General features: G+C 42.1%; 1 protein-coding gene across 6 annotated transcripts in view; it reads right to left on the bottom strand.

The window, feature by feature from the left end:
• The window catches only part of DCAF4 (DDB1 and CUL4 associated factor 4), a 291,122-nt gene that overhangs the window by 220,734 nt on the left and 56,654 nt on the right, over positions 1 to 13,734 (bottom strand). For 3 of the 6 annotated variants that reach the window (XM_085627274.1, XM_085627273.1, XM_085627272.1), the window contains 2 exons: positions 8,032 to 8,143; positions 3,012 to 3,112 (listed from right to left, as the gene is read on the bottom strand). In XM_085627274.1, coding sequence (XP_085483400.1) covers positions 3,012 to 3,112; positions 8,032 to 8,143 — 213 coding nt within the window. The remainder of the gene's footprint in view (positions 1 to 3,011; positions 3,113 to 8,031; positions 8,144 to 13,734) is intronic. The other 3 variants (XM_085627275.1, XM_085627277.1, XM_085627276.1) reach the window with 1 other exon arrangement.

The following is a 13,734-nucleotide window of genomic DNA, read 5'->3' on the forward strand; positions in this document are numbered from 1 at the left end:
TACTGGACACCCATCACCTTTCATCTTCCTACAACTATAACCACATTGAAAACAGAGTCCTTTCCCCTGTTGTCATTTCAATGGATTCCAACAGATGCTCGTCCTGATGGAGTGTCTTGTACCCAATCCCCCAGAGTTAATTGTGTAGATACAAATGAAGGAGGATCCGTTACATTTCACATTAACTGGGCAGAGAGTGAAAAATAACCAGACTATCAGAGATTTATACGTTGCCACTCTCTTTGTGACTCCCTTCCCAGGTTGACCCACAACCAAAATTTTACCAACCATTACATAAGGCCTTGGAATACATCAAAGTAACTCCAAGTGGCCTGCTATTTCTTACCCATTAATGGATCAATTTTTTAACACATGCTTAGCCTAGTATTGTATATACATCTACTATCTGTCACAAAGCAATATATATCTTCTATCTGCAGTGTTTTTCACGTGTGTTCTCCCCCAACACGGTAACGTGTGTGACTTTACAGGTACTTTTTATTCACATAAAATGCTTTCTTGATAAAAACTTAATGATGTGATATTATGATGACAACATTTTACGTGCTATCAAAATGACTAGTCCATTGATCATTTCTATGAAAATATATGATTTTTTTCACAATAAGGCCATAACTAACCCTTATTCATATTAACATTACAACACGAAAAATACATTCTTGCATATTTATTGTTGAGCACGTTTCCAGTAAAAATATTTTTCAGTTAAATATTAATGTAAATTAATGTTATATACTGATTTTAAATTTAGTATCAAATTACAAAATGCTGACGCAATATTAACTTAATTTTGAATTAAATCTTTCATTAACGTAACTATATTACATTAGGTACAACATATTTTTCGGAATTTTAAATAAAAAAATAAATTCCGACCTACAGTAAAAAGATGATTTATTTTTATATCAATAATTATTGAAAATGATTAACAGAATTCATTAAAATAAAAAAAATCATGTTTTAATACAATTTAATGTTTAATATAAACATTCAAAAAAAGTTGTTACAATATTTTATAAGTAAATAACGAATATGCTCTATTTTTAGACTTTTTAAAACATTAAATTATATGTTTTATTATTTTAAATAATCCAATTAAATATTATTGCATGTGGGGTTTTATTTTAAGTCCCTGTCTCCATACTTTTCTATAGGAGGGTACTGCAGAATCGGTGGTTGGTCATGTGTGATGCTGGAATTACTACGGTTTCTTTCTGACCGGAGTAACTTACAATGGTAAATCTGGCTCACCCCCCTTCTTCAGGGATGGAGACATGTAAGTCTACACTTTTGAGTAACCTACACTCAGATTTTGTGAATACCCAAAAGAAGTTAAATTACTCACACGTTTAAGAGTAAATGTATAAATGTATACTACTCACACATGTAAGTTAACTCTGTGAGTAGCCATAAAAGTGTTTAGGATGGAAGTCTACCTGGCTGCGATGCAAAAACTTATGACTGACACTGAACATACAGTAGTACTTATGGATCACTGTGTGGAATCTTTGGCCACAGATGAGAATAAGAAGGCCTTCAACAGACAAAGGTTTGAAGGGGGCACTTATACTTCCCTAGTAAATATGATCCCCCATTAAATGTCCCCCGTTATAATCGCGGGAAGATACACGAGTCAGAGTTTACGTTATCTGGCATTGTCATCCCATGCAATAATGGGGATTACAAGTTGTTTCCCCCTGAATGGGGAATAACATGCAGAATCTGGAATACCAGATCCAATCCTGCATGTTTTAGATCTTCTGCGAGAAGCAACGGGTCAAAATGGGCGAACATTTACAACCTGCAGTAAGAGTAGGATAAATGCTCTGGAGGATGGAAGAAATGGGAAGTAGGGGCCATGGGAGGGAAAATGTTCTTTTTCTTCAGCAGCAGAGAGCTTGTTCTGCTATCCATTCTTAAATATTCAGGTAAGTGGGGGCCAGACACAGCAGCTGCCTACAGTGCCCTCAGCTCAGTTGATGGTTCTGGGTCTGGTTCTCCAGGCCCCCAACTAATGTATCAGGAGTTTTAGGAATCGATATCCTGGAAACACTGCAAAAATCTTTAGTTGACAGTAGTGATATGTCCAAGAGGGATCCCACTCTGGGCAACTTATAATATGTCCCCAAGAGGGAAAATGAACTTAAAAACCTGAAGGCTGCTTGTGCAAGGTGGACATGCTTATATGAAAACAACAGTGTATGCCTTTTTTCATATGGAGCTACTTGATGGTTCAGAGGAACTGTGTCATAAGGTATGGCTAAGGATATGCTTTCACATTACATGCTCTCTACAAGGAGTTGCAGATTTGGCGACTCTTGAAGGAGCAGACCAGTTCAAGCCGATGTAGAGGGCAGCTGTCCTGAAAGAAAACCTCCTGGTGGAACATACCAAAGTGCACATCTTCCTGACTTAAATTTGACAATCCTGAGGCACAGGCAAAACCTACAAACAAATCCAGAAATCTTCTCCCAAGCTATGTGCAGTAAGTCAAACAATTTGACATCTTGTTAAAGTATTTAAATGCCCCTAATAGACATTTTCTGCCCTGCATCTAGCATCGCTGTTCCACCCTAGTTGAGCCAGAGCACCATTTCTTTCACCAAGCGCTTCGTTGAGGCATATGGCGCTAGCAACTTGTAATCAGTTTATACTTTGGCATCACTAAGTTGTCAATAAACATTTTGGGCACGGCTGGCTTGATTTTGTTCGACCACAAGCCATCGCATGGCATTAGCTGTGTTTTAGGTCTTGTTCATTTGTGTGACAAATGAAAAGTAACGCTTTCATGCAGAAGAATCATGAATGTTCACTCTATATAAATTAACTATATGCATTAAAAAAATGTTTTCATTAGGGTCTCATTCCTGTGCAATGCAATAGACCGATGACAGACATGCAATTATTGTGCGCTGTGACCTGCTATCCGTATTGCCTCGCCCGGATTCTCCATGTCATAGAGATCGACAATTCACCAAGTGGTTACTTACCCACAGCAGGCGAGGTCTGCGAGGAAGTAGAAGAAAGACGTCTGGAATCAGTAGAGCTTGAGCCTGCAACTGATGAGGGGTGATGACCATCAGTTTCACACCTAATGACACAGTTTCGCATTAGATAATTATATTTAGCAAGAATCATCAAAAGCTATAATATCTGACCAAATAAAATAAAGCCCAACCTAGAGGAATTTCTCCAACTAATGTGCTTTTATTGATTTCAGTTACTCTGCTCAAGTATATTCAATAGTGATGGCAGCACTGTACCTTTTGCATTCTGTTCATTGCTGCCATATTCAAACTCATTGGCAAATTTGTATTCTTAACCAAATCCTATTTGTCTTAGTGTATTTGGCAATATATCGGTTGGAATAGTGCATGAATAACAAATAAAAGAGGTGCAACTGTTTCTTACAAAATGGAACAGAAAAAATGCATATTTAAATCTGGTAACTAAAGGTCAGGAGAGATTAACACCTTCCTTGTGCTGTTCTCTGACGTCTTTCTCTTTCGGTGGACCTGCTGGTGTCCGCCAGGCATCGGCTACAGAGAACAAAATCTGTTGCGCCTGCAGGGTGTGGAATTTAATAAAATATCCACTTGTCCATGGGGCAGGTTGATTCATAAATCTACTTGTCCTGTAACAAAATCCACTTGTCCCTCTGGTGCCATGTAGTGCAGCGACAAATTATGGCAGCAATCTTATTATATAAGGGATCTTGATATAGCCTCTCTGATTATGCCAGGGCTCATACCATAGTAGTGTTTGAATACTTGCAATCCCCTTATGTTGCCAAGTTTCCGCAGATCGACATACTGGGGCTGAAGGTACTGGTAAGAAATAGTTCCAGGGATAGAATGGCCTTTTGAGCCTGTGCAAACCTACTAACTTGCATGCTTTAAGGGTCTTCAACAGCCCTTCTCTAATTTTTCCCCGTACTGAGAAATGTTAGAAATGTACTCCTGACAATGGCTGATGTAAACCTACCAGAGTTGGAAAGAAAGAGGTTGGAGGGAACGTGGACTTGCAAACACTCAGATTTTCGCATGAGAAAATCTACACATGCATTTTTGTACATGCTAAAATACAGTTCACAAATATTTCCTAGGAGTACTATTTCTTGTTCACGAAAGACGTATAGCTGCACCTAATGCAATGCCATATACCACGGGTGCACTTTTGAGACGTTCTTTAATAATTGGGCCCTTAATTTGGTCTGGCGTTAACAGTGACCTTTTGTGTTTATTAAAATTCTGTTTCTCTCTCTGTATTGGCTGGCTTCACTGTGAGTGACAGCATTCAGCACTTTCACAAGGAGCATATTCGCACACAAAGTAGTTTTGTTCAGTGTCAGTAACTACTGTGGTAGTGTGTGCTTTTTAAGACCAAAAAACTATTTTATATTGGGAAGGGCCCAGCAGCTCCCACACCAATAAGGTTTTACAAAAACCATGTCAAAATAAGTCACGCATTGACAAAACTAAAAAGCTGACCACCAATTTCAGACCTACTGGCTTTGCCAATGCTCGTTTGTTTTTGTTTCCCATAATCTTATTGAAACTGGTTACACTGATTTTCCATTATGAATATTTTTGGGAAATACTAGCATGCATCAACACGTGTTACTAAATGATGCTGCAATTAAATAGCACCTGAATGCTTACAGTAGTTTAGCAAAATGCTTTCATTTTTTTATGAACATTTTATTTTGAAAGCAAAGAATCATCAATCTTGCTTTCAAGCTTCTGCAAATATATGCATCAAATCAGAGAGCATCTGGGAGCATTATACATAGCCTCATATTACTAAACTTTGAGAACGTGTGTACACATTTTTATACTGGAACCATAGTTAGTAGTGCAGTCAGAGCTTACAACATTTACTTAGAGCACTCACCCTAATAATAAAGGCTTCCAATTAATGAACCATAAATACAAGCTTGAACAGCATTAACATATGGGCAAAAATAATACCATAGCTGCAGACAGTGCCCTTGCCTGATTCATAATGTGGTACTGCAAACTGGCAGCCAAAGGGGTTGTGCTGTAGGGGGTTGGGCCTACTTGTCCCAAGGAAAAAATACACATGAAAACTTGTTGCCCTTGACCCCAAACACTATGTCCTGGGCGTCGGGCTATAGGAATTCCACATCCGTGACCTGACTATAAGAACTACGATACTGTCGAACAGAGGCATCAATGGGTCAGATGCCCGGTGGCCAATCACAATATTCTGGAATGAGGGGTTGGATGCAAGGAGACCCAAGGGCACGGAATCATTGAGGATGACCTGTGGCCTGTTGTTTTTCCTAGCAATTTGAAGGCATCCTAGAGACATCACAAAAACTAAGATGGTGGTCACCTTTCTTCCAGTGCCAGTAGAAGGCCAAATGTAACACACACTAGATAAAGGTTATTGTTGCCAGAGTGGTGGCGTATGATAACTCTTTCACATGCATAATGGGAAGGCATGCACCTACCATGTTCTATTCTTCAAGTGACTGGGGAATCTACAAGCCTGAAGTATTTTGGTTGCATGTGTAGCAATACACAAAAGTATTCTTAGTTACAAAAACTAAAAAGCTGTAGACAGAAAAACCTGAATAATATTAATTTACTAACGACTGAATTAAAAGCTGTTTTGCTCTTTGATAACTGTGAAGAGGAATAATCATCTGATGAGGAGAGCTGTGTGCAACCCGAAGTGCTAATCTCAGCCATGCTATTCAGCAGAGGTGTGACAAGGTTGGACTTGTACGGTCTGTGGGATTCATACTCGCAGCCCGACTCCTCTTGGAACCGAAATTCCTAGTTGTACAGATGGGAAGGACTTTTTAGGGTTCCTTCCCAAAAAATGCCTTCTGGTGCCCCTCATTTCATTTTCCTTTTTTCCAACCTCCCTTCTCGCTTTTTATTTTTTTTACTGTTTTCAGAATTTATTTTTTCTCTTTACCATTAAGTGGATTGCCTAATGGATAAATGCCATTTAAACTGTGTTTGGAGTTATTGTTGGGCCATTTAGATTGGCAAGATGAATAGCCTGAGTTGACTAAAGTGTTATATCTTATGAAAGTTGAGCGTCATGAGATGCTATTTGGTCATAGTATGTCTCCCCTCAATATAAATGACTAACATAAGAAACATAATAATTAGTTTATCAAGCAGCATTATTTTTGTTGTTTTGTAGTTTTATGTAGTGCAAACTTGAACAAAGGCATCAGAATGCTTTAAACAAGCACCAGATTACATTACACAAGGTAAATTTTTTTTTTGTTCCTTTTTCAGATACAGGAAGATTAAGTGATTTGCCCAGAATCACAGGATAAGCCCATTCCGGGACTTAAACTTGGTTCCCCAGGTCCAAAGTCAGCGGCTCTCACCATTACGCCACATCTCCTTCCATCAGATGATAATGCCCGTTTGACACTATATAGCAGATAATAAGTCCAATTTCGAATTCAGAGTTGAAAGGTTAATGATATATAATTTCTGCTACAATATACAGATAAATGTAAGTGCAATAACAGTTTTATGTCATAGAATTTATGTAAAAAGGGGAGTACAAAAAGGCAAGATAAGCTGCATTTTATTTCTGTGCGGATATCATTCAGATGGATAGAGATGTAATAAATGTCAAGATGCAAGTGCAAAATGCTTCCAAAGTTGTTTTAATTAGACATACCAAAAACATGAATTTCTCTTGCCTACAACTCTTGCCAGGGGTAGCAGCAGGGTGGAGTCTTTCCTAAGCATGCCTGACCGTGCTTTGTGGTGGAAGCTGGTGGTTACTGAGAAGTACAGGTCATAGTAGAAGCTCTTGGGTAAGAAGGTTGAATAAACAGGAGAGATTTGTGTTCCTTGCGCCTGTCTTCATTCCTTTACTGATCTGCTACTTTAAGGAGATTGCAGCATGAGCACTTTCTATTCTCTCCACTTCTAGGAGTCTTTACACATCTCTAAAACTCACTCTGTATGTCCTGCTCATCACACAATCTCACTATGTCTTACTTTTTTTCGACAGAATGAGTTCTTTATCACACACTGTGAACTGAATCTCTGATAGGTGCTTTTCTGAACTTGACAGTGTGGCTTCAGAACTGTGAAAGAATATGGATTGAGAGCACTGCAGATTGAAATTATCCACACCAGAGTAAGTATAACACATGACCATGTGTGCTCAGACTCCAAGTACATTGAACCATTGAACTCTGCAGTGACTGCCAGTTTTTTTTTCTTGTTATAACTTTGATTCTGAGACACAAATCCACAGCTGAAGAGCAAAAGGCAGACATAGCAAGAGTGTGGCGATACGGCTAATTTACTGAGGGGTCCTGAATGTCAAGCTGAAAGACAGACTATAGTTTGAAAGTCCAATCTGGTTTGGAAAGGCAGGGTTGAGCAGAGGGGCTGAACATTTATACAAAGTATTTGGGGAACATTTTGGGCCAAAATGGAACGCTTTGTGGGATGGGCATGGGATGGATCAAATAAAGAGAATTCGGGCTGGGAAGAATGATTGCTAAAGATTTAGCCAGAATGTAGGGACTGACACGCCCTCTCTTTCATCTTTATCACACACTTACAATGTAGGTCTCCTACTCCCTGCACCTCACTAACACGGCTTGTTCGGTCCATGCAGCTTGGTTCTGTTGCTTGTTCTGTTTCTTCATATCTTTCCTTCTCCCTCACTTCCTCTCTCATCTGTCAGCTCCTCCCACGATTACAATCTCACACAAACAATGCGCTCTCCCCCATCTTTTTGCACCTGCTTCTCAGACAGCAAAGTGCTAAAATGATAAAAAGCTTGTACAAAAGTGACTTGTGGTTACCATCCTAGGCCATTGGAAATTCATTATTTCCGTAGATGCAAGTCTTAACCATTGGATGGCTCATTTCAGAGCACAGGCATTTACTCAGCCAACTGTTCATAAAAAGTCTGAAGAGCAAATGCTCACAATCACCTCTAAATATCAGAATCAACTTTCTATTCTGTTCACCATAAATGATTTCCTACCTTTTGTCAGGGCCATTGTGTTTGTGCCTCGTATTTCCACGAGGACTGTGGTATTGGCTGTAGTCGACGTAACCAGGTCTATCCTGCTCTTGCCAGTTGTTCCTCTTCATGCCTGATTGAAAAGAAATATATATTATTGACACATTAGGGATGCTTTGTTCTCAATCGCAGATCATTCTCCCACCTCGCCGCCAAGACATGGAACACCCTCCCCATCCGCCTCTGGCAGACCTGAGACCTACAGACCTTCAGAAGACTCCTCAAGACCTGGCTCTTCGAACAGTAGCAGCATTCCCCCACACCTTAGCGACGTGAGACCCTCACGGGTAGTAGTGCGCTTTACAAATGCTCTGATTGATTGATTGATATCAAAGAGTGAAAGTCCTGGCCTCTGAGATAAGCCTGTCTGCTCGTGTCAAGCTACTAAGGGGGTGAGCAGGGGTTATTTTAGAAGTGTATCCCTTACCCGGACACGGAAGAAGGGTCCCTACTTCGACCAAGTTGCAAACCATTGCCAACTAGAGCCCCCCATTTATAACACCTGGGTTCCTGCTAATCAGGCACCCAGGGCCTGTGTTCTTTCCCCAAAACTGTACCTGTGCTCCTACATTGGCCCTCCTTTGGCTTACATATAAGTCCCAAGTAAAAGGTGCCAGAAGCACCAAGGTCCTTGTAGCCAGAAAAAGTCTCTGAGGGCTGAAGCATATATTTGCCACCCTCAGAGACTCCTCCCTCGAGTCTGTGTGACAGGGGGAGAACCTTTAAAACTACAAGTGGACATGGCACACACATCATTGTGTGCCATGCCTACCAAAACACTGCCTGTGGCATAGGTCAGTCACCCCTCTAGCAGGCCTTACAGCCCTAAGGCAGAATGCACTATACCGCATGTGAGGGCACAGTAGCATGAGCCCTAGGCCCCTACAGTACCAGTGCCTTTAACAGGTATTGTAAGTGCAGTAAAGCCATTTTTAAACCATGGGCTGGGAGTTTGGCACCCCGAACTCCACAGCTCCATGATGGCTTTACTGAAGACTGAGATGTTTGGTATCAAACTTCTCACCTATTAAACCCACACTGATGCCAGGGTTGGATTCAATGCCAAATGCACTCAGAGGGCATCTTCGAGATGCCCCTTCAAAAACAGCCGAACTCTAGTGTCCTGGTTGAGAGGCTGCTCGCTAGCTGCCACCCCCAGCCATGTTTATGGACCACTGGGTCGAGAGCCTCCCGCTCTCTGGGTCCTGAAACAAAGCACATCTTGTGCAGAGGTGCCAAGCCTCTTCCCCCAGGATGGGCAGGGTCCTCGAAGGGGAAGCTTCAAAGGCTTGCCGCCTTTGTTAGCTGACCCTGCCTTTTGCTGCTCCCAGCAACTGGCCCCCACCAGTTCTAACCCCCACGTTGTGAGGGAGAATCGGCAGAAAACCAAAATAGCAGGAGAGGTGTGCCCACATCTGCTAACTCTACCCCTCAGGTGAAGGAGGCGAGGCACAACTCTCAGTCCCTGCCATCTTTTATGCCCCCCTCCCACTAGAGCAGAGGTCTTCAATCTGGGGAGCGCGACCCCCAGGGAGGCCGTGGAGTACTTGGAAGGGGGTTGCTTATTTTGCAGCCTTCCTTGTGCCTGGATTCCAAAACGCTTATTTTTGTTTTGGAAATAGACAGCCCACCTGGGAAGGCTAATTTCTCTAGTTAAAATGCTTCCGCTGTGTCTCCTGTGCTGTGAAAAGCTTTTCGTCTGAAAGAAATGCAAATGTGTCCTATTAGTTAATCTGCAAGTGCAAAGGGTGCTCCAGACCCAGTGAATAACTCCAACCTTTGGGATGAAAAAGATTTGGGTTTTTTAGTGGTAGTGCAAAGAGTTAACAACTGGGCTGTGAAGTGCTTGTATTTAATCCTAAGTGTATTTAAATAGCATAGCCCTTAGTACTCCTAAGGAGGTGTTGAAGGGACAGTTATGTAAAAAACAAATTGCATTACGTACACCCTGCTATTACTAAAATCTACATTTTGGAAGCACCAATTTATCGTAAAGCTATTTACACATTTTGTATCAGTCTATCTTATACTGTGTGTTATGCAATGCAATTATAAAATAATGACTTGTGTTATAATGAAGACCAACAGCAGGTAAGGGGTAACTCTTCTTTATTGGTCTAAACACCACCACAGTTTCCAGCATAACTCTTGAAGGGTGCAGTGGAATGTTCGTGACAGGGAGAGGGTGGAACCAAAGGGCGGAGGAGAGGAGGGGGGGAAAGGAACGTACCAAGTGGAAGGATTACAACAACTTGCATATTCACAGTGCTTTCTGTCATAGGGTGTGACCTCATAGCACTAAAAATACACAAGTCACTATTCTCCACTGCACCAACCAAGATTTAATTTTGTGGATCCCTGGTTACGCACAGACCTTTTTTTTACGCTTTATATGTAGGTACATGATTGCGAAAGACCTAACAAACGTACAGAATATTTTGGAACTTATTTATGAGAGGCTTGCACCACCAGAACATCACTTTTTTTCTTCATGCTCAGGCAGAGCAAGTGTCTCGACCATACCTATGAGGCGGCACAAAGTCACCCTGCATGGCCTCATAGATATGGAGTAAGAAAAAGTAGAGCAAGTCACTGCGTAGCTTTACTCTGCGTCAAGGAGGTGTTCCATAGGCGTTGCGTCCGGGGTTCTCACGCAACACCCATGGATCTTTATGCTGCCCCATATTATCAAAATCACTTAAACCTGGGGCAGCGCCAAAACACCAGCGGAGGAGAATGTTTTAATTTCTCCTTGGTTCTTCCTCTTTCCATGTGTGCTGCATTCTGCAGCACACATGAAAGAGGAAACGCCTCTTGGGATTGTTATTGTGCCGGAAGGTGCCCCTTCATGCACAGACACAATCCTGCCTACGTTGGTGCTAGGCAGTAATTTGTGCGCCAACACAAGGGGAAAGGACAGGAATGCACTGTATTTCATAAATATGGGGCATTTCTGCCCTTTTGCATTGGCGTAGGGCAGCGCATCAAGACTTGCGGCGCTGCCCTACGCTAGTTCCTCATAAATTTGGACCTTTGTTTTTAGCTACACCTCTGACCACACCCAACGCTCACGACCTTTGGTTGGCTACACACTGTGCAATATTATTTCCTCACCGTAAAAATGATTTGCTGTGGGAATTGGGGGAGTTTATGGTTGTCGATGATGAGGAGTACCAGGTTCTAGAATTGTTTTCCAGGAGGGGGTCCTTACGTCTAAAGAATTTTGACAAGCGAGTCTCGGCATCAAAAGGTTTGAAGACCTCTGCACTAGAGGGTGGCACAATAGGTGGTGTACCCACCCCAAGGAAGGGACCCATTGGTCCTGACCTGCACCTACCTGAAACGCCCCTAACTTTAGTATTTAGGGAGGACCCCGAACCTTGCCTCCTCAGACAAGCAAGAATAAGAAGGACGGAAGAGCCGTGCTGAAGGAAGAAGAGGAGGGCACCCACTGCCTTGGCCTCTATCTGGAGGATCCATCCAACCGCGTCCAGAGCAGGTAAGGAAACCCAACGCCTAAAGACACCCCTGCACCCGACGCCCCACAGCCTTGGGAGGCCCAAGCGACGGTGTCCCAGCATCTCAACTTACCTCTCCAACTGGTGTTTGCCTCCAGGAAGCTTCCCTGTCCTGCAGTCTTTGTTCGGATCGGAGAGCTCTCATTGAAAACAACAGGGCACCCACCGCCAAATCAGCTCCATGCACCCGGATGCCACTGAGCTGCGGTGGGTGTACCTTGTGTGCTAACTCGGATCCCCCTTTGCCTAGAAGCTCCCACAACCCAGTACCTCGCTCGAGAGCAGCACCAACCGACGGCTCCCAAGCCCAGTAGGCTAACATTGGGTCCAAGCACTCTCAACCCAGCCGCCCTAGTGCCGCTGAGGGTGCTCTTTGAGTACATTATTGACCCTGGGGGAACCCTTGTTCTAACCCTAAAAAACTCAACCCTCAAGACCTGCAAACAGATAAGCACATTTTCTTCCATAGGATTGCATTGACTGTTTTTCCTCTGAAAAGGTTTTGTGTTGAGTTGTGTTTGTATGGAAACCTTAGCAACTGTGTTTTAATGTCAAAGTGCTTTACTTACCTCTCTCTAGGACATGTCCCAGTGTGGCATCTAGGCATACCACACTCTGTAGAAAAAGTAATCTAAAAGTGATCTCAAGAGTAATCTAAAAGGTAATCACAAAGTAATTACAAATATCAACTGCCTTTGAATGTTTTACAAACCTGTAACAAAGTAAATGTCATCCAGCTTGCATATCCTCATCAACCGGTTTTGAATAAGTACAATTCAGCTTACCTATACCAAGTCCTGCTTTGTTCTAAAAATAAAATACAACTAAAGAAATATTTTTTATACAAACAACTGGTCTGAGTTCAGTCTTTCAGTGTGGGACATCATTTCTTGCCTTGCCGCTTGCCCACACTACCACAAATAGAGACCTCTGCCTACCTTTGGGGTTCCACTGGACTCTGTGCACACTATACCTCACTTTGGTGTAGTATATCCAGAGCCTGCTTCCTACACTCGCTCATAACGGGTTAAGGCTGTCAAGGTAGCATTTCATTCTATTGCTTTTGTGTCTGCCTTCCATACCTTGATCACCTCCCTGTGTGCACTGGCAGTGGATGAGCTAACTACCATATTGTGTCTCTAAATACCAAAGAGAGCCCAGGGCATGTGTGTCTACCCGGAGGGAAGGCTCTTGTTGGGAGAAGAAAACCAAGTGGTTTGCTCCCATCAGATGAGAGGTCCAATGATATTTTCACAGATCTGGGAGTGCAACATCCCAGTTATAAACTCTGCAAGCTAACATGTCAAAGGTGATCTTTGTGGGGTTTCCCACAGTAGTGTGTATACTGCTACTTCCGTTCCTTGGAAGGAGGGACACAGCAGTGTGCATACTGCTACTTCTGTTCCTCCTTGGAAGAATTCCTTCAGTACAATGTGTTTTGGAGTATGTAAAGAAGCACAATAATATTGAATAGTACAGTCCTTCCCAACAGTGAAAGAGGAAGCAACCTCCAATGCCATAAATCATGGAATGTAGTTCAGGCACTACAGAGATTATTTGTTTGGCATTCCGCGTTCTGCATCATAGGATTCTCCCTGGTAAGCATATATTAGTCCCTTCTGTGTGCAGGAAACCCAGAAGAAATAAATAAATAAATAAATATATATATATATATATATTCTGGAGGTTTATAGATGACATATGCATGATTTGGAAGGGTACCCCGGAATCAGCTAGTGTTTTTCTGAATACCATTAACAACAACAGTTTAAATTTACAATTTACTGCTGACATTAGTAAATATTCTGTCCAATTTTTGGACGTTGAAATTTAGATCAGTAATAATGAAATTCAAACAAGACTACACAGAAAGAAAACGGCTGGGAATGCTATCCTACATGCGAGTAGTGCCCACCCTGGTCACCTCATCAAAAGCATACCTTATGGAGAATTTTTACGTATGCGCCGAATCTGTCGTTCCAACACAGATTTAGAGAAATGTCAAGAAGAGGCCCAAAAAAGGTTTCTTGCTCGTGGATACTGTTTTTTTTTTTTTTTTTTTTTTTTAAAACCTTTATTTAGCACTGTGTACAAGACAAATACGGGCCTACAACCATCCGGCCGGCCTCGACACTTCTGATGCTTG

Source organism: Triturus cristatus, chromosome 9 (assembly GCF_964204655.1).
Source record: "Triturus cristatus chromosome 9, aTriCri1.1, whole genome shotgun sequence".
Taxonomy (NCBI): Eukaryota; Metazoa; Chordata; class Amphibia; order Caudata; family Salamandridae; genus Triturus; species Triturus cristatus.